Source organism: Plectropomus leopardus, chromosome 20, assembly GCF_026936395.1.
Source record: "Plectropomus leopardus strain MGB_pleo_1.0 chromosome 20, ASM2693639v1, whole genome shotgun sequence".
NCBI classification, from domain to species: domain Eukaryota; kingdom Metazoa; phylum Chordata; class Actinopteri; order Perciformes; family Serranidae; genus Plectropomus; species Plectropomus leopardus.
In genome coordinates this window covers 13,107,218-13,133,938 of record NC_142195.1, presented here as the reverse complement: position 1 = coordinate 13,133,938, position 26,721 = coordinate 13,107,218, and the positions used below count along the sequence as shown (strand labels likewise).

Sequence of the window (26,721 nt, the reverse complement as noted above, 5' to 3'; positions counted from 1 at the left end):
GCTAGGTTTGTATTTGAGTCTCTTATCTACTCATTTACAAACTTGAAGCTCTCACACGGTGGTGGTGGTGGTGGTGATGATTTTTGTTAATATTATAGCAACCACTTGGCAAATTCCTTGCACAGCACAAATGCAAATGTACTGTATGCATTTTCAGTTGCCAGTTTATTAGGTACACCTAGCTAAAATGATTACAGTCCTCCAAAAATCCTACTTTCATGAAGGTTATGATATTTGTAATATTTAGTGTACCCTCATTTATATAAATGAGGACTAAATATTAGAAAACTCTGTCAGTGTAAGGCAATATAATTCCACAGCACCACAAGCTATCACCCCTCTTAAACAGTATAAACTATAAAATAAACATGAGAGCCTAGACTGCATCAGTTTTAGACAAGTAAATCCACTAAGCAGGTTTTTAAATGTTTTTTTTTCATTTCTTGAAATTTTTTTGGAGTGCAATTTAGCCCTTTTGACAGCTCACAGACTTGAAATTCAATAAACAATGGCTTAGAAATGAAGCTTATACAGACCAGATAAAAATGCCTCGATTAGCCCTGAATACTAATTGTTGGCTCCTGACATTCATATAATTTTAATCAATTAATCAGATTTGTAGTAATTCTCCCTGCCAGGCAAAAAAAACTTGATAAAAGATTTTAAGATACATTCGAAAATAATTTAAACATTGTGTGGAAGGTGATGTTTGCTTGGAGCTCAGAATATTGACTGATTGTTGGTAATATTTTGGTTTTACTTGGAAATAATCAGGAGATAGATATTTACAGTAGTAATGGTGGAGATTGGGACTGAGAACAAAGCGAAACCTAAGATCATTAACTTTTATGAAAATCAAATTTGCTTAATGTGTGTTTTCCTGATGATGTTCTCACTTTGTTTATGTGACACTGTTTTGAATTTTCGTGCAGGTTCCTACGTATGTGGCGTCTGTGGGAAGAAGTACAAGTATTATAACTGCTTTCAGACGCACGTCAGGGCACACAGAGGTAAGACACCTGTTTTTCTAAATAACATCTAACTAAATAACAACTAACTGCTCATTGTGTTTTTCTTCTCTTGACAGTATGACCTAAAATTATTCGCTTCCTCTAAATGAGTCATGCATGTCTAGTTCTGGCTAAGAATTTTGTTTGATTCTGTTATTTATTTTGGCCTTTGAATGGCTCCAATGCAAGATAGCAGTTTTAGCACCAGTTGGAAGCTTTGAACAGATGTGAGCATGCGTTCATCTATTCACAGACTGACTGTTACTGTTTTTTCCTCCATTTTCCACTATAGAATCAGATAGTATGGTTGCGGATGGTCTACCCCAGGCACCCAACAGTGAGTACATTTTTGCTCATCATTAAGTAAAAACTGTTTATTAGCATGCTAGCAAAAGCTGTTTATTTCATACCTGGCTCATGTAACAGACATTATGTTGTTTTACAAGATATCTTTTAGATTTTCACAAAGCTGACTGAAAAGCAATCCAAAAAGCATCCAATTTATAACTGAAAATACCTTTGTTTCTATGTGATTTAGTAGGCTACAAGCCATATTATTTACCCTCATTGTCCCCCTCCCTCTCTCCCATCAGTCTTGTCTCCTCACTGTAGCCGCCTCCCCATAGGTGACATCCTAATACCAGGTAGCTATAAGGCAACATCCAATTTTATCTCAATATTTCTGGTACAGTCATGTCATGGGTGGACACACTGTTCTGATTATCACAATATGTTTTTGTCTGACAACATCAGTTCCTCTAATTTCAGTGAAGTAAACCTGAAACTGCATATAGAAATAAGTGCCGGTAACTGCAGGTATGGGGATGTTGCTCTTTTAAATCGCATCATATATCAGCTGCCAGGGCCTTTATTTATCAGACATCTTAAAATCACTCCCAGGAATCACGGTGAAAGTTTGATTAGGACTAAAAATACTCCTACCTCAGAGTAGTACTTGAGTTATTTATAAAGCTTCCTACACGCACTCTCAGCAATCATTACATGAATGTGCACATCGCTTAAAGGCAGCACTATCAACATGGCAGGGAGAAAAGAAAGAGCAATCATCATGAAGCAGACAGAACAACACTTTTTTATGCAGTGTGAGAAATAAAAACACTGTATAACCAAAAGGTCTGTGACAGTGTTAATAAGTAGGCCAGAGAGGCTGCTTGGCCAAAAAAAAAGAAATCCCTAATAGATAAAATTCGTAAGAGGATGGAACATGCTGCAAAGCAGTTTTTTGGTTGATGCTACTTTAGACTTTGTACTTGATAATGACTGGCATGCCAATTTAAGAGAGCATTTTTAAATATAACTTGCTTCTATGATCAGTCCAAGAGGCCCCAAAAGAATGTGGCAGCAAGTAAAGATAAAACAAGCAGAGGCAAATTATAACTTGTTTTAGTAGCAATTAATTTATTATAGATTAAAAAAAAAAACCAAACCTGGCGCTTTTCCTAGAAAGAATAAAATTAGTTCCACTTGTCAGTGATTATAATAATTTTAAAGCTTAGGTGTGGGGCTAATATGGCATTGATGTAACCTTGACTTTAAGCCTGCTTAACACCAAACTTGTCCTTAGAGGGGATGCATGATAATAATATTAGTCGACATGTCAGCATCGGCAGATATTGGCTTTCAAATGAAATATCGGAATTGGCCGACATGCTGATTCCTGCCGATATCACAAACCATTTTTTTTTTCTTAATTGATAAACTGAATATGTTCAAAGCATCAGCCTTAAGTTGAATTATGTTTCTTATTTTTCAATGAATACTACACACGCTGAAAAGCATTGTATTTCATGTTTCCATGTGCTGGTTGGCCATAATGAAATGAGTATGCATAATATGATAGTTTCACCACAGAAGAGACTTGAAGATCACTAAAGTTAAGTGGAGGAAAAAGTGTATATATTGGTACCGATTAATTGCCAAATTATTTGTTATATATCGGCATATCGGATATCGTCAAAAAAAAATCCAACATCCTACATCCCTAGTTCTTAATTATTAGCAACTTACTCTGGATCATTACATGAAAACTGCTGAGGAAGCTTCAGCCAGGCCAACTGATAAAAAGCCTGGATTTTCCAGTCAGTATGGTTTGTAGAATATCCCTCTGTTGAAGGAGTGTGGGCATAGGAGAAATTTGAAAAGCAGAAGACAACACAGGCTGTAGTGTTGTGGAGGAGTTGTTGAGAGTATTTTAAGTGCAGCTAGAACAAACTTTCTGTAGTTCTTACTAAGTGGGTGTTAAGACCAAAAACAGCCCTGTGTTTAAAAAAAATACAGGGTTTAGTGGGGGTGTGTTGCTTCAGGTACCAGTGAGACAATAATATGAGATCCAGGGAGTCTGGTTTGATTATTAGATCTATTTGCAGTACTGTACAAAAGTCTTAGGCTGCCATAGATTTGCTGTTTAAGCAAAGTTATAATGAGGATATATTTATATTACATATTTATTTTGTAATCTCTTTATTAAGATACAAAGAATATAGAGAACATACACAATGCATTAAAACACCAAAAAGTTGAAACATCATGGCTTCTGACTGAAGTCAGTATTTAATGCAAAACATGAAAGTTTACAACCATAACAAAAGGGACCTAAAAAAACCGATATTGAGCTTTGGACATGTCTTGAATGCAACCTGGTGTAAATACACTAGATCAGTGTATGTCTGCCCAAGAGAGTTCAAGACATGCTTAGTAAGCAGGAAGCGAGGTCACACTAAATACTTTAAACTTAAGCCTGTTGAAGTTGTTTTATTCTGAAATATTTGCCTTTTTAATGTTGTATACACATTTCTTTTATGTTCTGGTTGTTTTTAGCAAAGAGACTACTGAGAAATAAATACTTATGATGATAATAACACTGAAATAACAAAGTTTAAGACTTTTGCACAGTACTCATCAGACACCATAACACTGATCAGAGGCTGATAATACTTCTGCTGTGAGACACGACTTTACAATTCTATCACTTGCTCATATTAGATTGGCCAGTACGGCAACCAGATGTCGTTGCATGTCTAAACTAAAACCCTGTCATATTGATTGTGAAATCAGATGTAAAATGGATTTTGCATTTTCAGTTTTGGTAAATTGGCAGACAGTGTGCGATGAAAACGAATATGCATTTGAAAATGAAATATGTCACGGTTGTAGTGCTTGTCAAATGAAAATGAAATAGAAATGCCAGTTTGCATTTTCAGTTGAATGGCAGGATTTCCCCAGGCTTGTTTTCTGCAATTTTTCATAATCATTCATTAAAAGCAGTTTGCAGGATATAACATTCAGTTGCTTACATTTTATTGGAAGTGGAGGATGTTCATGGTTGTCGTAGCATGGTTTCTGAGTTTTTTCCCCTTTAAAAACCTTTTTAAAAAAATGGTGAAAGTAGTCTAGTTGATTCCGATATCAGATCGTGCTTGTCTCTCAAAGGTATATTATGCAGGAACTGTCAGTTACTGTTTGCAAACAATATTGCCCGGGATTTGCTGTGTCCACAGTTTTTGTAGCTTCCTCTTGCATGTCTGCTGCTTACAGTCTGGCACCTGGTTGCTACTTTTTTATAAAGTTCAGACCTCACCTGCACCCTGTGTCCAAATGTGCCAGGCTTTGAAGCTAAATTTCACAGTGGCCAAACAGTGTAATTCCACAGTCCGATAACAATTGGAATTTCTAGAGCAGCTGCACGATGGAGTTGATTGGTTGATAGATTTTTATTTCGAACATATAAAACAAACAAAACAAGATAAAAATGAAAAAAAAAAACCCAAAACTGATTGAAATGGATGATAAGCTATAAACAAACTCAATAATAAGATTCTAATAAATAACAAAAATTAAATCTTCCATTTTCGAAATGGAGTATCACCATCAAGCTGATAGAGCCCTGAACTGCAAGTAGTAAGTAGAAGTCTCTGATTCTAGTGTGCCTATTCTGCAGGCCGCACAATGCCAAAGCAGTGCTGATCATCTGAGTAATTTTACAAGCACCGGCTGAATCATTTTGGCATCATGCACAAGCAACCTTCATGGGAATGAACAGGCCCCGCCTCCAATGCTGTATTTGGTTCAGTTAATCAATCTGATTTATAAAGCCCACTGTCACAAGTCACAATTTGCCTCAGAGGGCTTTACAGCATATGACATCCCTCTGTCCTTAGACCCTCACGTTGACTTAGAAAAAACTCCCCAGAAAACCATATGATAGGGGAAAAATATGGTAGAAACCTCAGGAAGAGCATCTGAGAAGGGGTTTTTAAGGATAGATAGACAGACAGATGTGCAATAGATGTCGTAAAATTACAGTAGATGACAAAATGATACAAAGAAAAGAGAGAAAGAAGAGAAATGCTATGCTAGAAGAGAAATGCTATGCTATTGTTACAATAAAAGTAACAATAGCATAACATATAACAATAGTAATAGACATGAAAATTAATAACTGTAATTTATTATTGCATATAATATTACATGCAAATATTGTAGTTTATGTATGTGGCAATAACAGTCGTGTATAGTAATAGTGGAGGCATGACTAATAATGCTCTCTTCATCCATGAATGTGGCTAGGAATGTCTCAAACACAGCAAAAAAAAAAGAAAGAAGAAAATAACAGAATACTGGCAGATAGATAAATACATTACCACACAGTTCCAGTAGGTCGTATGTGATGATTGAGAGGGATTACATTTGTATTAGTCTATATTTGTTTTTGTGTGGTTATGTAGGGACAAGTAATGCATTCACTCAAGAAAAAAAAGACTTGTTTTCTGAATTAATGAGATAATAATTGTGTTAGAAAAACAGAGGAAGATTTTTTTTTAACTGAAAACTTTTCTCAGAATACTGAGATAATCTTGTTAATTTAGAGAAACAGACCTCCTTCTGGAGTGAATGCATTATGCTTTCGTAGCCATGTAAAAGTCAATGCACAGAAAAATCCAAGTAAAGAGACAAATCCAACCTGTAAGGATCATGCATCTATAACCAATTATCTGTGTTGTTACTGTGTTATCAATTTGCTCAGAAAGCATCCTCACCTATGCTTGGAGCAATCATGTTATGTGAGCTGTAATTACACTGACAAATGCCAGGAACCCACTAATTTGTGGAAAATAGTTTTAATCATGTCAATTGGTGGGGAAATTATAGAATATGCATGGTGTTGGAGCCTTGAGGTGTTATAAATGCAATTACAGTTAGGCACCCTAATAATCACTTTTGTCGCTGTATTTCCTTTTTGCCAATTTACCATAAACTGCACGAACCCTTTTTGCTGTGAAATGAAGAAAGTAGTTGTTTTAAATCAACTTTGTTGGCTTTCCTGTGCCCCCTTGTATCACATTTCTAGGACAGCCATTTACTATGTTTCCAAAATATCGAAAACAGCCTGAAAAAAGTTATTTCACTCTTTAAAGCCTTGATAGAGATCATGAAGACAGTTTTTCAGACTTAAGAACATTCAGTCCAGAGCAGAATAAACATCTTTTACGGTATTTAAGTACATCTTTGTAATACCTCAGGAATTCAGAGAGCAGCTGATTGAATTAACAGAGTCAGAATGGAGTGCAGAAAGTTGAGAAGTTGTCGCTCTGTTGCTAAATGATAAAACATTTGTCACATGGGTGTGTAAGGTGGTGAGGGGCCCTCTGCTGGGGCAACATCAGTCAGGCATATTGTTATGAAGAGAAGACTAAACCTGGACCAACTGGAAAAATTAGGTTAGAAAGGGATTTTGTTGCTCTGTGTCATGATGTTTATGCAACAGATTGGCTTCAGATAAAATTTCCCTACAGTGTGCCAAGAAGCACTTCAGGTGTTCTTAATTGTCAACAGCCACCTGGCTGCACAATGCTGCAACAATATTAGCAAGAGCAGAACAAGTAATCTGCAGCCCTTCTGTCCTTGAACTTTCTTAATACACTTTCAAACATGTCAACAAGACATGGTATTAATGCACATGCAAAAAAAAGTATATATACTATATCTATATTTATAAATTGGGCCAAAACAAAAAATCAGTTTGGTATTTAGATTAAAAATCCAGTTTAAATTATGTGGCACCAGCATGTACAATCTGACAAATCCTAATAATCCTAGTAATGCAAAGTCAGTTTCCCATTTCATTCTTTTATATTATGCTTATCAGTACACTATCAGTAACACTATTTGAACTAGCTAATTATTGCTGAACTTTGATTTGCATATATACATTTTTTTTTAGCTTTGTTTATATGGTGATGTCACTTATTAAACTAATCAAATCGTTAGGACCTTTTTTTTTTTTTTAAATCAATTTCCCTGCAGGGATTCATCTGCCTATTTGTCTTGTTTATCTAATCTCACGTAGTCTCTCTCTCTCTGTCTGTCTGTCTCAATTAAGCCATATCTTTTCCTATGTATTTTAATCTTATTTGTTTGTTCATTTATCAATTCCTCTAATGCAGAATGACTACAAGCAGAACTCTGCCCTCTCTGCCCTTCTTTCTCTGGCACAATGAAATACTTTTTCTGCAAATTAAGTGTGAAAAGCAACTGCAACACCCTGGGATACAGGGTGTTCAACTGCCTCTGTGAATGTGTTTAGCTTTTGTGTTCTGGGGTTTTTTTGGTTAAAGTGTACACACTGTACCTGTAATGGCTTTATATCAAGCCTCATCACGTGTTACCTTCTACCTTCTCTCCTGCTGTCTGTGTTGAAAATTGTGTACCTAACAAAAGTCTTGCTATAATTTTATTATTATTATATTATTAGGTTATTATCTGCTCAGTTGGGTTATTTCATGCCAGCTCAGCCTGTTTATGTCAAAGATTTTCTGGAAAAAGAAATTGTAAAAAGTAACTTCTATTTAATTCACAAAATCCTATAGATCTACTTCAAACTTTTCAGCTGGTAAACACTTTTTAGCTATTTTTTAAAAAAGTTTTATATCTGCAATAAATGTTAATACCTTCCCACAAAAAAGCTTCAGACTTTAAAATAATCCTTATTATGAAAATATACAGTCCAAAGTATCGAACTGAGTGTGTTTTTTCAGCTCCAAAGCTACATTTAGCAACATTGAAAACAGAGCTTGAAAACATTGAAAATTAAAGATTCTTCATTTGGGTATTTAATTAAATTAATTAATTAATTTATTTGTTTATCATGCGCCTCCGCAACAGTCGTGGCTAGAGGCATTATGTTTTCAGGTTGTCCCCCCTGTCTGCCCATCCATCTCATTCTCGTGAATGGGTCAGGTTTAGGATTGTCTTTTTGGTAGGGATTTCTCCAAATTTGGTGTAAACATCCACTTGGACTCAACATTGAACTGATTACATTTTGCCAATCAAATGTCAAGGTCACTGTGACCTTATGTGTGTCCCATTCTTGTGAATGTGATATCTCAAGGCCTTGAGGGAATTATCCTCACATTTGGCACACACATTCACAGACTAAAGGATGAATTGATAAGAATTTGGTGGTGAGGGGTCACTTTGACCTCACAAAACCATAACCTGGCCATAACTTAAGAATTCATATGCTAATAAAGACAAAATTTCACACAAATGTCTAATAGAATAAAATTATGAAGTAATGACATTTAATATCCCAAAATTTAAAAGTAACCTTGACTATGACATCAGAATATTCTGCAAAAACATTTCTCCGGCCATTATTCAGTTTCATAATTCAAGATCAGATGGAGAGTTTTTGCTCACACAATGATACGGGGGACACTCGAAACTGTGCTAATTGTTAAAGATTTGTGTAAAGCAACCATGATAACATCCATATTTGAAGAATTGTCAACTGTCATGGATATATATATGAGTCTGGACAGACATGGATGCAAACTGTATTGAGTAATTTTAGTTTTTATTAATTTGATGACTGGTTAACATTCAACAAGTGTTCTACATGAATACATATTGTAAATTATCTTTGGGGTTCTTGGATGTTTTGTATAAATTTCAGTCCAGTGCAAAATAAGCAATAGAATCGCAAAAATGATGAAATGTTAGTCCAAAGGGCCACACTTTAAAAAAAAAAAATCATTTAAGGGATTTTGCGAGGTCCCATAAACTTAATAGAAGTTTTCACATGAATCTTTTCAAGTAAATTCATGGCTTGTCTTTCTAGGTGAGTTGGTATGAAATGACCCAGTTTACATTTTTGGATTTAGTCAACCACAAAATACTGGTCATCAGTGCCAGTGATATCCACTGCCTTTATCTACAATGCCGGCCTCTATCTTTTCATCTACAGATAGCTTCCGTTACTCCTGTGACATCTGTGGCAAGAAGTATAAATACTACAGCTGCTTCCAGGAGCATCGTGACCTGCATGCAGTTGATGGTAACCAGGAGTTTTTTTGGACAATTTGCATGACAATTTATTTTTCTTTGAAACTCCCAAGACTTGCTCTGGAAAGCCATTTATGAGTGAACTTCCCATTTCACACCGTCCCTTCGCAGCAGAATCTCTACTTCCTGCAGGAGCAACAAAAGCTGAGTAGCATAGTAAAGAGGTGCAGATGAGAAAAACGAGGAGTCTTTTTTCTTGAAAAAGAAAAAAACACTATCAAATAAGCAGTTGCCTTAGTTACGTTGGTCTGTCTCAGGTGAGGTGTATTTCAGACAGGCTAGTTATCACCTTTGTGGATGCCTACAAAGCCAACAATTTTAGAATTAATTAGACAAAATTCAATATTGTTCCCTTCTTGCAGGAACTTAACCACAGAGTACTGTGCACTTTATATAAAGTATGTGATGCGTTTGCTGCTCTCCACTGGCGAACTAATTGCTGGTTTCTTCTTCTTCTTACCCTCCATTGCTCTCAGATCCATATGAGCAGGTAGTGTTACCTGTGGATGGCCTTAAAGAGGAGGAGCCAATTGAACCCTATCAGAAAATTGGACCAAGTAAGACTGTTTGATGCACTTTTTGATTTTAGTTTGTTCATATACCAAAGCAGTACAAGATTACAAAATCTATTTTTATACTTGAAGTTGCTTAGGCAGCATAATGCAGCTGCTGGTTTACATTTTGAGTTGTTTTACCCTCCAGAAGCAATAGATTAGATTTGGAACATTAGTCATTGTAACCCATTGTTTTTAAAATTATTTGATTTGTATGGGGTTATATTTTAGCGCTTATTTTAGAGTGGAAATCAGATATCTGACACATTTGCTGATCTCCAAGGGTGAGTTCCATATTTTTCAACCTGTACTCTATTCGCCCAGGTTTTTGTGTCTGCATGACTGATGGAAACAACTTTTTTTCAAATTAGTCAAGTATTGACCCAAGAGTAACCATGGCCAAATACACCAGACTCCATTTAAATAAACAGTAATTTTAGTGTTTACAGAGCCAGCATATTTTCACATCCAACTGAGTGAATAAAGGGTTTATTTCAACCAATTTTGTTTGGTTCAGTCTGCTCTGAATAAAGTGTTTTACAATGTAAAATTGATTAAATGGAGTCTGGTGGGTTTAGCGTCAAGAATTTGAGGCTGTTTTTGTTTAAACGAAAAGGATCTTATTTTTAACAAAAAGGTCTACCTCTAAAAAGATACTTTTAAGTTTATCAGGTGCTTAAAATAATAATTTGAGCATGTCAGTGGCAAAGCAAGCTCTTTTAGCGGATGTAATTGACTGGGTGAACATGCCCTGACTGCTTTTGCGCTGCCATCTGCAGTGCTCTCACTCAGTACTGGACCAGTTTCAAAAATTGTTGCTCCCATTAGTCACTTTGACACAAAAACATGGGAAAGGTAGGTCCAGGTTGAAAATGCCCGAACTTACCCTTTAAAGTTGATTTTAGGTGCATCCATCTTTAGTTTGATTTTTTTAACATGACACACATTTGACAGCTTGAAGTCCACCTGTGACCAGTTCAGCATATTGGACACACTTTGTATGGACAAGCTTAAGTCATGGTGATGATCCATGTTAGAAAAGTCACACTAAGCATATGAGCTAACTCCACACTGGAAAGGTTTCAGAACATGAGTCCAAAAGTCCTCCTTCGCAGGGGAAAAAGCACTCGCCCACCTCCGCAGAGACCGCGGGTTCAACCGACGTCAGCGGGTGTCCCTTCAAACACAATTGGCAGTGTTCGCAGGTGGGAAGCCTGCTCTTGTCACTGCACTAATGACTCCTACTGATTGGGGGGGATGTAGCGTGAACCTCCATGCACTCTGCGGGGATACCCCTGTGTGTTTTCATTTCTCTATTACTGAGGTATTGCTAAAAGTAAATTTTTCAATCGAGAAAATTCACCAACTCCTTCGTCTTTTCCACTCTCTTAGGACCTCTTTTTTCTGCTTCTCCCTTGTGAAAAAAGACATGATTAACAAAATGATTCTTTCACTTAAAAACAAAAAAAACCAACACAATTAATCCAACGAACTGGACCTACATTTATATGATGCAGGTTTCACCACTTACATAAATTGTTGATGTAAACAAAGGTTTGACAGTGTGTTTTCTTTTCTGCAGAAACTGGGAGCTATGTTTGTGAGTTCTGCGGGAAGCAGTACAAGTATTTCAACCCATATCAGGAGCATGTTGCTCTCCACACACCAATGGGTGAGTCGTTTAGTTACTGCTTAAAACCACCATGTGTAGGATTAATGAACTTTTTTGTCATGGCAAAATTGACCAGCCACTTAATAGATTGTAATCTGTTTTTTTTTTGGCTGGTGAGTAAAGCAAATCTAGCAGCCAAGTTAAATGTTACATGTACTATGACACCACTGAAACTGAGGGTTAACCCTCAATGTGTCTTCCAAGGCTTTAAATAAAATAAATGACAATAATGATGACGATAATGATGAATTGCGATGTACCCTGACATCTCCAAAACAAAAAAAAAGAACAAGCTGTTGTGTTTTAAGTGTGTTGTGGTCGATGGGATGATTAAAAACGGCAGGTTTGTCCATTGATTAATTGAGTCCTTGTCAAGCAAGAGTGTCTATTCTCTCTTGACCAATGGACGGACTGCAGTGTTTCTAACTCCACCTTTTAGTTTTGCATCAGTGTGCTAGATTCCACAACAGAAGGGCAACCAAAAAATGGGAAGCTATTAAAAGGTCTATGGCTATCATCCACAACTTCTGACAATGGAAATGCAAAGAGAATTGACCTTATATGTAACAAACTGAGCTGGACTGTTTGGTGGAAACACAGTTTAAGAACAAACATTGTGGATGAACTGCCAATATCTCGAAATTAGTGTTGAAATGTTCACAGTGATAATTTTGTATCTTTGTGAAGAAAACAAAATTACTCTTGTCAGAATGCGTGTGGCTGGTGCAAGTTGCAGTATTGAGTTAGCAGTGATTGACTTTGAGAATCTATGTTCATGTAGGCTCCTTCGATTTGAAGACATCACGGATACAGGAATGTGGTAGCATGGATATGACTAAATTTGGCCACAGCCAAGCTGGTAAGATAAAAAGTAAGCATTTTTTTTATCCTACGTTTTTCTGTACTTTTGTTAAATGACTGTATGATGTAAAGCAAAACTTGCATGGCTTGTTAACTTCATAATGTCATGCTCAACACGCACACGCACACGCACACGCACACACACACACACACACACACACACACACACACGCACACAGTTGTGCCTGCCTTTACCTTTAACTCAGAGACAAGTACAATATTTACAGATCATATACCTTGTGTTTGTCGTGGTAATGTAGACCTTGAATGCTTTGCAGTTGGCGTAGGGTGTCAACATTGTAATATTGTTAGTAATGAGTCAGGTCAAAATTGAGATTGATGTTGTTAAAATGGAAGCACAACCCAGTGAACATGATCAGAAACCAAACACCTATTGCCTATACTGTTGAAAAATGTCTTTTTAAAATGTCAGGGCGACTCTGGTTGCCTACACAACCACAGACGAGCAACCAGTTGGTTTACTTTGACTTTGGCATAGCTGAGTTTGATGGCAGGGACGGTCACAATAATATCACATTCCTGCTGTGAGGGCGTGGTAGGAATTCATAAAAGCGTGCCTCTCTGTGGCTAACCTGTGTCACACTGAGCCAGTGGAAAAAGAATTTAAGAGAAATCTTGAGAGATGGGATGTACTGGAATGTTCTGGGTCACCTTGACACTGTATTTGTGACAACCCTGCTGGAAACTATTAACCCTTAGTAAATGGTTAATTGTACAATTTAAGTGAAGATACTAAAAAGTTTTTCTCTTGTTATGACTCTTGAATTGCCTCCAGGAAGTAAAATGATTAAAATGATGTTCAAAAACATTCAAATGAAACTTAATATAGCTCACACGGATTTTCCACTTTCTTACCAAATGTTATCCTTATGAAGGCTGTCTTTTTTCCCAGAAAGATTCACAAATAAAATACTTATTGTTTAATTTAACAAAGTAAAACCATTACTGTTATTATAGCATATTAAACATAGTCCATTGTCAGCATTGCAGGCAATGATTTTTACCTAATAAATCATTAATTTTTCTCCCAACTGGTACTGTATTTTGTGGCACATGATCCCCCTCCATCTTTTTTCTGCTAAGAAGCACTCTACCATAAAGAACTATTTAAAGCATGGCACACACTCACATCTTAGAAGTGGGTCAAAAAGATGGAGCGAAGAGGAGGAATTAAAACCATATTTAAATGTAATATGAACATTTCGATCCTTTGTTAAGGCTGTTAGCGTTATTGATTGGTATGCTGCAAACTAAAACAGAGATTAAAAATTTCATGCCATTTTTTTGGACCATCTTAAATGTTGTGCGGGTTTGCAGCTTAAATTAAGAATATTATCCACATTATTTTCCGTGGACATGTCACTCAGCGTTTCTCCTGTGTTTTCACTTACAGACAGTCCATTCAGGCGGAAACTGGAAAGTGCAATTCAGTCTAGTCTGGTTGACACAAACAGCTCGCAGAATTCGAGCGGTGAGCACTGAGTCACTTAATTTTCTGTGGATGTGTGTGTATTTGTGTGGAAATGTGTCATTTCTGCTCAAACGGTGAAAGGTATTTTCGCTACAAAGCAGGTATATGTGAGTGTCAGTATAGATAGAAACACTGTTTCTGCAGATGGTGTTTTGCTGCTGATGCTCAGGCTGAAAATTGAGATGGAGGGGGAGTAGATGATGTTAAGAGGTTTGTGTGACCTACCTTGCATCAATTGTTACTATATAAAACTCAAGTCCAAGAGCTCGATTATTATTATTATTTCACTCCGCACTCAGACCATGAAAATGGAGACCTTGTTGAATACCATGTTGGATCACCTTTGGCTCAGATAACACACTAACATAGCATTACACTGCCACACATCACATCACGGCAGGGACTTAAAAGTGCCTTTTAGTTAAAGGTCCTCAAAACACGTTCTCTTTATATAGCTTATTTCTGTGAGCAATGCTGTCCTATTATACAAAAGTCGCCTTTGTTTCTCAGAGTTTTCTGTCTGTGCTGTTTTGTGCTTTTCTCACTTAGAGGAATGTTGTTTGTTTGTATGGTGCGGGAATCAATCAATATGTCCCTGTAATAAATGCAGCATTTAAATTGGTTGTGTAGAGCTTAAATCACCATCAGTCATTGCTATAATAAAATATCATAGAAATACAGTGAATGCGTTTTCATGGCCGATCATTGTTGCTTTTTAAAAGAAAAACACTAAAGACACTGACTGAAAAAAACAAGGGAAAAGAGTGGTCGAGAATGGTTGTGTCTGTAGTTTTAACTCCCTCCCTATCCTCTCATCCACAGGAACTCCGAGCCCTCTGGTGGCCAGCACCTTCTCTGCAACCCAGAGTAAGTCCAACCCCACCTTCCTGCTCAAAACAGAAAATATGCATGCTGCCTTCTTCTCATTTCACCCTTTTTTCTGGTATGCTTCAATTTTTTCTTAATCTCTCATTGTTTGGTGCAAATAGTTTCTCTGTAATCCATTGTGATTAAACAGATTTTCGGCATTTAGCTTCATTATCACTGGGGGATGTCTGAACAGGATTGTTAACATTAGCCATATTTAACATCTGCATTGTGTTCAGATAGCTGTGTCTTGACTGGTAATTAAGCATCGGCTGACTCATACTGTTACAAAGTTTTCTTTTGGTGGACAGATTGTCGGAAAAGATTTTTTAAATGTTTTTATTTAAAGAACTAATCATTGATTTTTTTAATTATGTTTTGTTAATTATTTTGCATTTATCAGGACGGAAAATGAAGGGTAGAGATAGATCTAGATTGATAGGGAGAGGGACTGACTTACAATCAAACGCTTTTCAAACCAGGGACATTGTGATTACATGGCTAGTACCTTAAACTCCAAGGCCTTTAGGATGCCCCAACATAGAAAGTTTAAACACTGCTGTGACTTTTTGCGAAATAACACAAAAATTGCATCACAATTTGAGCCACATTTTGGTGGAACTGACTTCCAGAGTATAGATCAGAAGTATTAGTGGCTAGTTGATGGGCAGATGCACAGTGTATTCTTTTTCTCCACCAACAAAGAGTCAATGCTCTTCTGGGCCTTGTGATTTTTTAGAACCCTACACTTGTGGTGCCTGTGGCATCCAGTTCCAGTTCTACAACAACCTGCTGGAGCACATGCAGTCCCACGCTGGTGAGTTCACGACTACAAATGCATGTTAAGCTCGACAGGGAAACAAATGCAGAATGTGAACACACCCTCGGTGGCTGCAATGCATGTGGAAGTCTGTATGATCACCCAGAATCCGTAACTGTTTATTGAAGTATAGGCTTTAAATTCTTGAGAACACATTTGTATATGAAGTTCGAAGGAACATATTGTTGTAATGAGGGTTGTTGCAGATCTGGTTCTGAAGCTGCTGGATAGTTTTTATGTTTGCTGCAAAAGATACAGTGCATCATACATACAACCATGTATATATGCAGTTGTGTAGTCATTCTTTTTCAATTCATTATCTAGTGCATAAAATGTCAAAAATGAAGACTCCAATCTCGAGCAACCACAACCAACGGTCATGACAAAATTAATTTGTCTTGCTAAACAACAAAAAATAGAAATGTTAAGATATAAAAACAAAGATAGCAAGCAAACGCCTATATCTGAGAAGCTTTAACCACCAAATGTTTGGTATTTTTACTTGATGAATGACTTATGTGCAGTTTGTTTACCCTCTTATGCATGAATCATGTTGCGTGTCCTCCAATATATTTACACTAGTTGATAATTTATGATGAATTTTTGCCATTGGCATTGCCCCAGGTCCTGGCTTTTGAATTATTGCTGTGAGCCTGACTTCATTTAAAGACATAGCCTGCACCATTTATGGATGGTCTTATATGAGAATGGACTGAGGAAACAATTTAGTTGAAAATCTTTTTTGTAAACCTGGTGAGCATTGTTGGGTCAGTTTCCGGTTTTGCTGATCCAATCAGGTGCATGAGTTTAAACTAGTTTGACTTTATGAAGATAGGCTGAAAGGGCATTTGTTATCAAGACACGTTCTAGAAAATCAAAAATGAACCTACATCAGCAACTTGTGCTGATGGCGTCAGTTTGTGATAAACATAACATTATGTTTGTTTATAAGCGGACTAAGGGAGCCACTAGTTGCTTATAGGCCTTGTGCAATTAACAGCCAAGCCCAGGATGACAACTTGAAGGAGATCAAGTTGCAATAGAGGTGGGAGGAGGTAAGGTACGCATGGCACATGTTTTTGTTCACTAGAAAGTTCATGCATTTTATGTGGTGATGAGAAAGCTTTCTCAAGCTCCTTTTATACAGCCTGTTCAAGGCGGGGATGTTGTACCGTTGTTCTGCTTCACCGCACTTCACAAATTGTACAAACGTGGCATGGGGAGACGTTGTTAAGCCAGCAGTGGAGGTAGTAAGAGAGCCGAGTTTTATTATGTTTCTACTTGGAAATGGCTGCCGATTCAAGTGTGACACCTAGTGGTAAGATTCTGTAGTACAGTCTGGTATTTAGCTTAATATAAAACCGGTTTGAAATTTTTTACGATGACCCAGCAGTAGTTGTCAGCTAGTTTTGAAGGCAAGTTTATTAATAACAGACTTAGGGAGGCAAAGTAATATATTTTTCCTTTTCTTTTGCTAACAGTTGTTTTGTTTGTTTAATTTTATGTCATTTTATTCTTTAAAATTTTCTCCACTTAAAACACTTAACATACACTTTCCATTGAAACCATACATTATTGTCGTCACCTCTACCTAATGTTCTATGTCTTTATCTTCTCAGCGGACAATGAGAACCACACCAAAGGGGACTCTCCCAAAACCTCCTCAGCCTCCGGTCCTCAAGAGCCGCTGTGGAGAGGCTCTCAGGCTCAGGCCCATTCCTCAGTTAAACTACAAATCCAGCCTCAAAGTATCTCCCAGAGAAACCACACACTCAGCCGTAAGTACTGCAGTCAACTTCATTTATTTCACATTGGTAGTGTTACTGTATATACAGGCTATGAAAAGATGGCCCTCCTTCACTCTTTTTATGTTGTTTTCTTAAAAAGTTGTTAGATTGAAATAATTATGGAGCCTGTGGTGGCCTGGTGGTTAAGAAGCATACCATATAACAACATCCCAGAGTGTTGTCTGTTACACCGGGGCAATAATAAAATCCTTGTCGTGTGAATAAATTTTAGTTTGACATGAATCTAGTCTGTAAAACAAAGCCAGGTTTATTCCAGTGTTAATGCCATTTCTTTGTTGTTCTCTGTCATTCTGGATTTCCTTTCCCCCTCGAAGATACTGTGTGTTTTCTGCAAATGTATCAAATTAAAACAAATCATTAACACTAATTATCTTTCTTATGTTTTACTCCGCTTCCCTATTTATCCATCTGCTGTCCGTCCTGGCAGAGAATAATGGACTACCTGAGAAGGAACGACAGCAGGTGGCTGAGCGCCTCTTACGGGTAATGTGCTCAGATCTGAGCATGCTTAACGTGCTCAACAGCAAGGACTTCCTGAAGTTGGCACAGACCCTGGTGGATACAGGTGCTCGTCATGGTGCCTACTCCACCCGTGATGCTTTTGGCAACATGAGTGCCTTGGCACTGCGCCAGCTGCCCCGCATGTACAACCAAGTCAAAGTCAAAGTCACGTGTGCTCTCGGCTCCAATGCTTCTCTTGGCATCGCTGTCACCTGCCACTCCCAGACATCAGGCCCAGACGCTTGCTATGTTCTCACAGCCTACCAGGTAGAGGGTTCAAGACTGAAGCGCTATGTGCTTGGCGTGAGGGAGGCCGAGCTGAGGGAGGGGCCCGAACAGGTTCACCACTGGGTGCAGAATGTGCTGTCTGAGTTTGTGATGTCAGACATTCGCACCGTGTATGTCTCAGAGCCCAGAGTGTGGGCAGCGGGATTTGCGGGATCACCACTTGGTGGCGGCGGCCGGAGCCGGATATGCTTGCGATGCGCGGGGTGTTCACTCGGTGCAGTTGTCCAGGCTGTTCTCGGGAAGCGCAGCCTCCAGGCTCGAGGCCTTCACGAGTTGGCCGAACTTCTCTCATCGTGCCGAGACATCGCCTCCTCCACCACTCTGTCCCTTCGTGAGGAACAGTGCACCAACACATCCACAAGCACAACTGAGGAAGGTACACAAGGCAGCCCTGCACAGTGCCCTACCCCTCCTTGCTGGGATCGTACAGCCGAAGCTCTTCTGCAGGTCCATGCCCACTTTGAACAGATTTGTGAGGCTTACGGACGCAGTAAGACCACAGCTCCGCTTCTCCAAGGTCTTAACAAGCATCTGCTCGGCACGCTTGCTTGTCTGCTGGCACCTCTGCGTCTAGCAGCTCTGGAGCTGAGCAGCCAGAGAAGGCCAACCTTACAGCAGGTGCTGCCAGTCTACCTGCGCTTGGAGAAGTTTTTCACATCCAAAGCTGGAGAGGCAGGGACTGGCACAGCTAGCAAACTCTGCCACTACTTTCTAGAAGCACTGAAGGAGAACTTCAAGGTACTGAACTGGTATTGCTTACATTTCACCATCACCGTGATAATCCGTCTGAAATTCTGTAAATAATACGGCCAGGCACTGATGAAATCAGTGCTGATTAGACTTTGTTTGAATGAAATGGTCTAAAATCGGCAATGGAACCATTTTAAAATGAGTTGACAAGATTACAGATCTGATCAGACATTTGATGCCAACTTAACAGCTGGTATCAAGGAAACTAAAAAGAAGGAAAGGTCATGAGTCAATGACAGCATTTCAGGTGCCGCATTTTGTTATCAGTTCTGTTGGAGTCAACAGGCGAGCAGGGCAATCCACACTATAACCTATTATACCAAAAACACACAAATAAGTAAAAGCTAAACACATAGAAACAGTACAGAGGAAGAGCGCTGGGCTGCAGTGTCTGACCACGCTGCCTTTTTACACGTTGTTATTGAGTGATTTGCCATGCTCGCACCATTGACTCCAGCTGAACTGACACCAAAACCCGGCTCCTGGAACGCTGTCACTGACTCATGACCTTTCCTTCTTTTATATTTTCTTGGTCAATGGGATTGGTATAAAAAATACCCTAAATTACCCACAATGTTCAACCCTAGTAAGAAGAGCACTGGTATGTTTTAATTCACTTGAGTATTTGGTTTTAGGAAGGACTCACAACTCTTTGTCTGTCTCTAGGTTGAACGAGCCCACCAGGTAGCCATGGTCTTGGACCCACAGCTCAAGCTGCGTTCAGTGCCGGCCTACCAGCATGAAGACATAATCTCTCGTGCATGCGAAATGGCTGCTGAAACCAGGGATGGAGGTATGAGTGGTGGTGGAGGGTCAGGTGGTGAAGAGCGAGACACTGAAGGCCCGCCAACTCCTAAAATAAGCCGCATAGAGGGCGGGGGAAACAACGGTGGCACCTCACGGGGGAGCTCGTCATGCACGGTGTCTGGTAACGATGAGAGTCACAGTCATGTTAGACAAGAGATTTTTCAATACCTGGCAGAACCTCTTCTCCAAGGCACACCTGACCTCTTCCAGTACTGGAGCTCAGCAGTGAATGAGAAGTTCCCCAGGCTCGCTCGCCTGGCGATGTGGCTCCTTGCTGTGCCCGCTGTGGGCATACGCAATGAGTGCGTGACTGTGTGCGAGCAGAGCCTGGCTATGAAGAGGAGGCAGCAGGTAACTGCTGAGGAGATGAACAAACTAATTTTTCTTCGCTCCAACATGGGCTAGGAGAGAAACTCAACCAACCCTAATCAACCAAACCTTCACCTCCAACCAATGACTGAAGACTATTATTTATATACTGTAGGTTTAGACCAACTTAAATGTGTTAAGTACTTCTCAAGACAGATATTTACAGGAAACTCACATTGTATAGGTTACAAACACCCATAAAACAATACGGCTTATTACATATTTTATATGGAGAAAGGACTGTTGTAAAGTACTGCGGACAAAATGTAGGGGTGGAACGGTAACTCTCAAAAGATTGTCCTGTTTGGTACGCCATCCTCGGTTTGGGATGCACATGTAAGCAGGATCAGTCTTATCATGGCCAGTGATTTGAATTACTCCAGCCTAATGACTGCTACAGGCTATAATGCTGTTATTCTCACTGGATGGCAACATTTTCAGGTAAAGTCAGCTTTCACTGCTTGAAGCTACTGTCATAGACCTCTGAAAACACACAGCAGTATGTACTGTAGCATTTACAGTATGAGAAAGATTACTTTCATTGGTGTATGACAACAAATTCAAGAGGTGAATCTTCACTGCCATTGCACCTCTGACACTTAAGTGTACCAGGTTTATGATTTATTTTCACTGAGAATTATATTTTTTAAACATACTCAGCCACGATAAACAGTCAGGTATCAGAGCTAAATCATCGCAGCTCATTTAACGGTTGCTTCTGTGACCTAAAAATTTAGCTGCTGATCATTTGCATGCACCACACTGCATGCATATTTCATTCAAAAGGGTAAAAAGCAGCTGATAAAACATTAATATGATGCTTTCCAGTTTTGTTTATGTTACAAATTGCAAAGAAAAATCATCCAATAGTTTGTTTTCTCTCTAAAATTAAATCAAGAGGTCTTATGCTGCTAGATATGCAAGTCAAACTGTTAGATTTGCACAGAGGGGCCAATATCCTGAAGTTAATAAGATCAAGCTTTTGGTTGAGTTTTCTTTGCATGCACAAAGAGGACAGCATCATATTAGAACATGTCTATTAGCAGCTTTTACACCAATTTTATTCAGCCTTACCATAGCTGGATTGCACCAACAGGGACTTAAATAGCATATTGGTTATATTATCATTTAATACATAATGGAACAACCCAGCTTTTATGTCAGTAAATACACAATAATGACATCTAGAGGCCATTTTGTCTGGCCTGATAGTTTCCAGATACTTCAGGAATGTCACATCAGTCAGCTCTGTAAAAACAGACATCAATACACTTCTTTATACTGGAGACATTTTGCCTGTGCATTGCCCTCAGATAAACAGCAGTAATGTTATTAGCCATCAGTTTGGTAAGCTTGTAGGCAAGGATTAATTCATAACTGTGTAAATCCTTGTGTAGTTGCCCACTGTGCATATGTTTGTGTATTTGTTTTTAAGCTTAATTAGACTTGTCCATAGGAAAGCTATCATTTATGTTATTTATTCTTCTTTCCTCATTTATCATTTTAATGTAAACATTGTCTTCCTTATGCGAGATACACATTTCCATTTTTAAAGCAATAAGCTTTATCATAGGGCATCGTTTCTAACTCTATCTCCTCAAAATGACTGTTCTCATGACGCTCTTACAGTTAATTATTAATGGTAAATTATTTTCTTTGTGAAATCAACTCTCAGGAATGAGTGCACCCAAGCAGGCACCACCACTTTTTCCTCACTGTACCGAAAACACACCAAACTGTGACCTCAATGCCGAGGTATGTACTGAACCGTGACTTTTGTGAAACGTTCCACCCCAAATACAGTTAGTGCCATTTGCAACAAACGAAAAATGGATCACTGAGGGTTTATTTTTTTCCAGGACGAAGCAATTTCTGCCAGTACATTAGAATCAACAAATGCATCCTAATGAAGTCAAGTTATTTATTTTTTTATGGATTCTAGTATACATCTACACCTGCTAATACCTCCTAAAATGACTAGGATGAATGGAAGTTATACTATCAATTTGTTTGTTGCCTTTGGTACTAATTAGTCAAGTACTAGTTTGTCATCTCTGTTTTGGGCCTTAAGTCTCTTTCATGCGGTCAGATTAAAGGTATAGTTCAGATTTTTTTGAAGTTGGGTTGCACAGTGTACTTAAGTGTAATATATTACCTGGTATATTACATACAGTAGATGTTAGTCAACACGCTCAGTTTGGAGAACCAGGCAGGAGAACCACCAAGGCAACTTGGCAATGTAACTTTGTGGACAGGGCCAGCATCAAAACGTATTTTAGTGACTTAAAAAAAGGCCCACTTAAACAAATTCAATATCATTTGAAAGCAACATTATGCAACTTTTAGTTGCATGTTGAGTCTCATTCTCAAGAGATCAAATACTGATATTTTGTGTTGATGCTTCAGTTCGACCATCAACCAAATGTGTCTAAGTCTCATTCCCAGGTTGTCAAATACAATCAACAAAAGTTGCCTAATGTTGCTTTAAGTGTAAGCTATGTGAAGAATGATTGACTGCTTTACCCAGTTATCAGACAGCCCCTTCCTTTGGCACTACATTTTTTCAATTGTAAAACTTATTAAAAAAACCAGTATTCCTATGTATTCCACCAGCAGTACATTGTTTAGCCTTTGTTTTGGTACTCCTGCATGCTTCTCCAAACTGGGGGTGAGCTCACTGCCATCTACTATAGGTAATGCACTGACTTTAGATAAGTACCTCATACAACCCCACTTAAAAAAACTCCAAACTATCCCTTTATATTCTACAGCCAGAGCCAATGTCATGCCTTTTTATTGCTGTTCAATGGCCTTCTTTTCACCATCTTTTCTAAATCCTGTAATTATTTTTCTTTTTCACTCCTGTAGACCAACTGGGACCTCTGGCTGATAAGTGCCCTCTAGTGGTCAAATTTGGACTTAAAAAAATCATAGGCAACTGTGGTATTTGACAAGTGCTTTATTCCAAAGTTCAGGTCATCTCTTGGTTTTGTTTATAAAACAGGTCAGGAATTATTTCAACAATAACACAGCCAAGCACAAGTATCCACTGTATAAACCTATACTCAGTAGGTCAGTTGTACCAGAGCAGGAATATATATCAATACTGATATTGTAGTATAATACTCTCGTTTGGATTTTGTTTTTTTTTTTAATATTTGTTGTGCAGCGTAAATATTTAATCTAAAAGGGTTCGGTACAGTCAAATGATTTGATGATATATATATATATATATTTGATATATATATCAAGCATTAACAATCATAATTGAAGATATCAACTGTAAAAAAACATTTTGGTGTCTGTTTTCTTCCCAGGTTTAGGCCTGAGTACTAGTTAAAGGTCCAGTGTGAAGGATTTATGGGCATCTATTAGAAGAAAAGCTATATTATATGCAGAACTATGTTTTCAAAAGTTTGTTTTTTTTTTCATTACCATTACAGAATGAGCTAATTATATCCTCTATGGAGTTTGCAGTGTTTTTTCTACAGTAGCCCAGAACGGACAACCAAACACTATGTTTACATGCACAGCTAAGTCACACTACGTCTAGTGCTCGAGTAGGCCATTTCATTGGACTACTGTCCTTGTCCCAGTATAGAGTCACTGGGGGAGAAATCATTTATTGACAGAAGTATGCGATATGCTCCCTGTCCGCTAGTAGCTGATGGACCTATTTCAGGTTGACCTTTTATGCCACATACCTTACAAGTTAGCAAGTGGCAAACGGGTTGCATGTTGAACGGTGACAACATGGATAAGTTTTCGGCGGCGCATATTTCATACGAGCTCTGCGCTTTACTTGGTACCTTTGTTTGTTTTCTTCCTTTCTTTTTCTTCTTTTGTTTTTCCCAGCTTACATCTGCAAATTTAGACTGTTACTCAGTTCAGGTCCCATTGAGACACTGAGAAATTAGACTTGGTATGATTCTAGTTGGACTAACATGTTTACATGTATTTTAATAGTCCAGTTATAGTCAGACTAACAAAATATTTGAACTTTTTCTAACATCATCCAAACTGATTGACTGGCTCTAAAATGTGTTTAAGTAATTCGTGTTTTCTTGTCAGCCATTATAGTTCTTTAACATGCTTAGTACTTGGGAGAAGTTTCACTTCTGCAACCTCACAACTAGAGGCTACTAAATCCCACATACTGGATCTTTAAGATGCCCTCACATTACTCTTCTGGTGAACAAATAATTGCTCAGTTTCCCATTCATTTTTGTTGAATTGGACACATTCAGGCATCCATTCCCTGTTTTTCTGTGACCTCCATGGATCAGAGTTCATCTTTGTTAAACTTTGACCTTTACGGTTGCCCAGTAGGAACTCTGATTATCTGTACTCATACAGTCAATATTAAACCCCTGCCTTTTGGCACAAACTAGCTTAGAGACCAACAGTCAGTGATCACACTGACAAACTTTATTTATGACCCAGGTCGGTATTGTGACATTGTATCCTTTTTCGAGGCTTAGAGCAGGGCGATTTTGTTAAATGTGACTTGTCCTTTATGTCGTGAAGGACACAGGATGTTGAAAGAAGGAAGTCAGTACACTGCACATGGAAAATTACAGGGCATTTAAGTGAATGGTCAAAAGTGTAAAGCCAAGGTCCAGCTAAAAGTACAAATCTTAGTCCACCTGAGTGTTGTTTTTTAGTTATATGTTTCATTTTGTCAACTTTTAAAGACTTTAAATGTTGAAATGGTAAAATTATGTCTGTCAATCAGAGGTGACTGGCACTACATCACAAACTGCATCATATGGTTTTTACGACTGATGCCCTCCTTACCTCCATTAACAGCTTTGATGTAGTGTTTCATAAAAAGTAACTTAAACACCAGGGTGTGAAGCATTGTTTTGCTGCCCTCTTGTTGAAGGTTTCCAGCCTGTTTCACCATCAGTGATGGATGTGGTCACAAATGTGCTCTTTTGCACCTCTAACCACACCTTACAGTGATATTGTGGGGTCCTGAAGTACATCTGTACATCACTGTGTGCAACCACTGGAGGTCAGCAAAGACAACATTTTCAGGAGGTGGAGAGTTACTCTAAAAAAAAGACTTTTTCCTCTACAACAAGGTTCTGCAATGTAATTACTGTCATTCACATTTTAACACACTTTATCTATTTTTCCTCTGTAAAGTTTGGGGAGAGAGAGAGAGACTTGATTCAGTGTAACCATTCATTATTTCATTATGATAATCAACATGTATACTGCTGTTTGCGAACTGATTCATGTCACACACTTATATTTTGGTAAATGCTGTAAATTATATGTCAAAATTAATTTTCTAAGTACCAATCCAATGTTTTACCTCAGTACTCAGAAGGTAATGTTGTAATTTAAAGGCTGAAAATCAGATACAAAATTAAGCTTTCTTCTAAGATGTAGTCAAAATACTGTACATTGATTTGCAGTTTTAGCAGCGATCCTCAATTGAACTGATGAAGGGATTTTTCTTACCATTTTTAAATAAGTATTTTAAATAGGATATGCTCTGGGACAAAATGCCATTGTTGACGTAATGATGTCAACATAATTTTACTTAGAAATAGCGTTCTTTTTGTTGATTAAATGAGAATTATATCTAAGATATGCATGCTTTTAATAAGATATATACAGTTAGAGCCAACATGATTCACTTCCATCTGATGAGAAACACTGGCTTTATGAATAGACATTACCTTGGGACACACTCATCAAGAATCAGACAAGCAACCGAGCTGAATTTAACCTTTCGAGGTGGGAGTAGCGATGCTGATCATGGGTTGGTGTTGAATGGGTTGACATCATCCATTTTCAGAGGATGTATTATGTAAATACATGAGAACTGCTGTTTTTATGCCACAAGGGGGAGCCTTCATTTCAGAGATACAGTAGGGAACACCAATAACATTATACCTCTATTTTCTACAGTAGCATTTCAAAAGGTTTTTTGATATAATAGAAAACTCAAGTTAGATACTGTTACTAGAAAACTGAAATCAGCTGTAAGTTTTATTTTGTTTCAGGATTTTAACTTATTCAGATAATAATTGTAAAATATGGTATAAGAATGCAAACATGGAGATCTTTTTCTGTTTTAACTATGGATTATAGTCTGTATTATCAATTCAGGTTAAGAAACTAGTGTTGCTTTCATCCTATTTTACAGGCATTTCTTCCTTTTCTACTCTGCTAAAATGCAAAAAAAAAAGGGTTTGATTCTATTCATTTTGTCTTTTTTATCGCACTTTGGCAGCAGATTCCTGTGTAGCTTCAGATCTGAGTTGTCTTATTAGTAAGCCTAATTTATACTTTTGTAGCAACACTATTTTTATATAATGGCAAAGAAAGGGTTCGGTGTCTTTTCTTTTTGTTTTTCCTGTGTCATATGTGGCAGCGCTGTTTAATGTTTCTTGAATACATTACCCACTGTAGTATGTGACGTGTGAATAAACTCCAAATCTGTGTCAACACTGTGGTGTATATGCAGTTAGAGGAATAGTAGCTGTCTGTATGTTGAGAAAGGATTGATGGTGAAGTGTCTTAAGTCCAGTTTTGTCCAAG

The 26,721-nt window shown here is 38.0% G+C and overlaps 1 protein-coding gene across 13 annotated transcripts in view; it reads left to right on the top strand.

Moving 5' to 3' along the window:
* Positions 1 to 26,628, top strand: part of znf618 (zinc finger protein 618) — a 39,772-nt gene extending 13,144 nt beyond the window's left edge. For 4 of the 13 annotated variants that reach the window (XM_042508802.2, XM_088070827.1, XM_042508799.2 and 1 more), the window contains 14 exons: positions 933 to 1,010; positions 1,303 to 1,347; positions 1,604 to 1,654; positions 9,277 to 9,366; positions 9,851 to 9,931; positions 11,044 to 11,133; positions 11,511 to 11,600; positions 12,382 to 12,471; positions 13,876 to 13,953; positions 14,776 to 14,820; positions 15,560 to 15,637; positions 17,260 to 17,418; positions 17,876 to 18,975; positions 19,654 to 26,628. In XM_042508802.2, the coding sequence (XP_042364736.2) occupies positions 933 to 1,010; positions 1,303 to 1,347; positions 1,604 to 1,654; positions 9,277 to 9,366; positions 9,851 to 9,931; positions 11,044 to 11,133; positions 11,511 to 11,600; positions 12,382 to 12,471; positions 13,876 to 13,953; positions 14,776 to 14,820; positions 15,560 to 15,637; positions 17,260 to 17,418; positions 17,876 to 18,975; positions 19,654 to 20,199 (2,621 nt within the window). In that variant the 3' untranslated portion in view covers positions 20,200 to 26,628. The remainder of the gene's footprint in view (positions 1 to 932; positions 1,011 to 1,302; positions 1,348 to 1,603; positions 1,655 to 9,276; positions 9,367 to 9,850; positions 9,932 to 11,043; positions 11,134 to 11,510; positions 11,601 to 12,381; positions 12,472 to 13,875; positions 13,954 to 14,775; positions 14,821 to 15,559; positions 15,638 to 17,259; positions 17,419 to 17,875; positions 18,976 to 19,653) is intronic. The other 9 variants (XM_042508800.2, XM_088070829.1, XM_042508806.2 and 6 more) reach the window with 9 other exon arrangements.
* Positions 26,629 to 26,721: the final 93 nt, after the last annotated feature.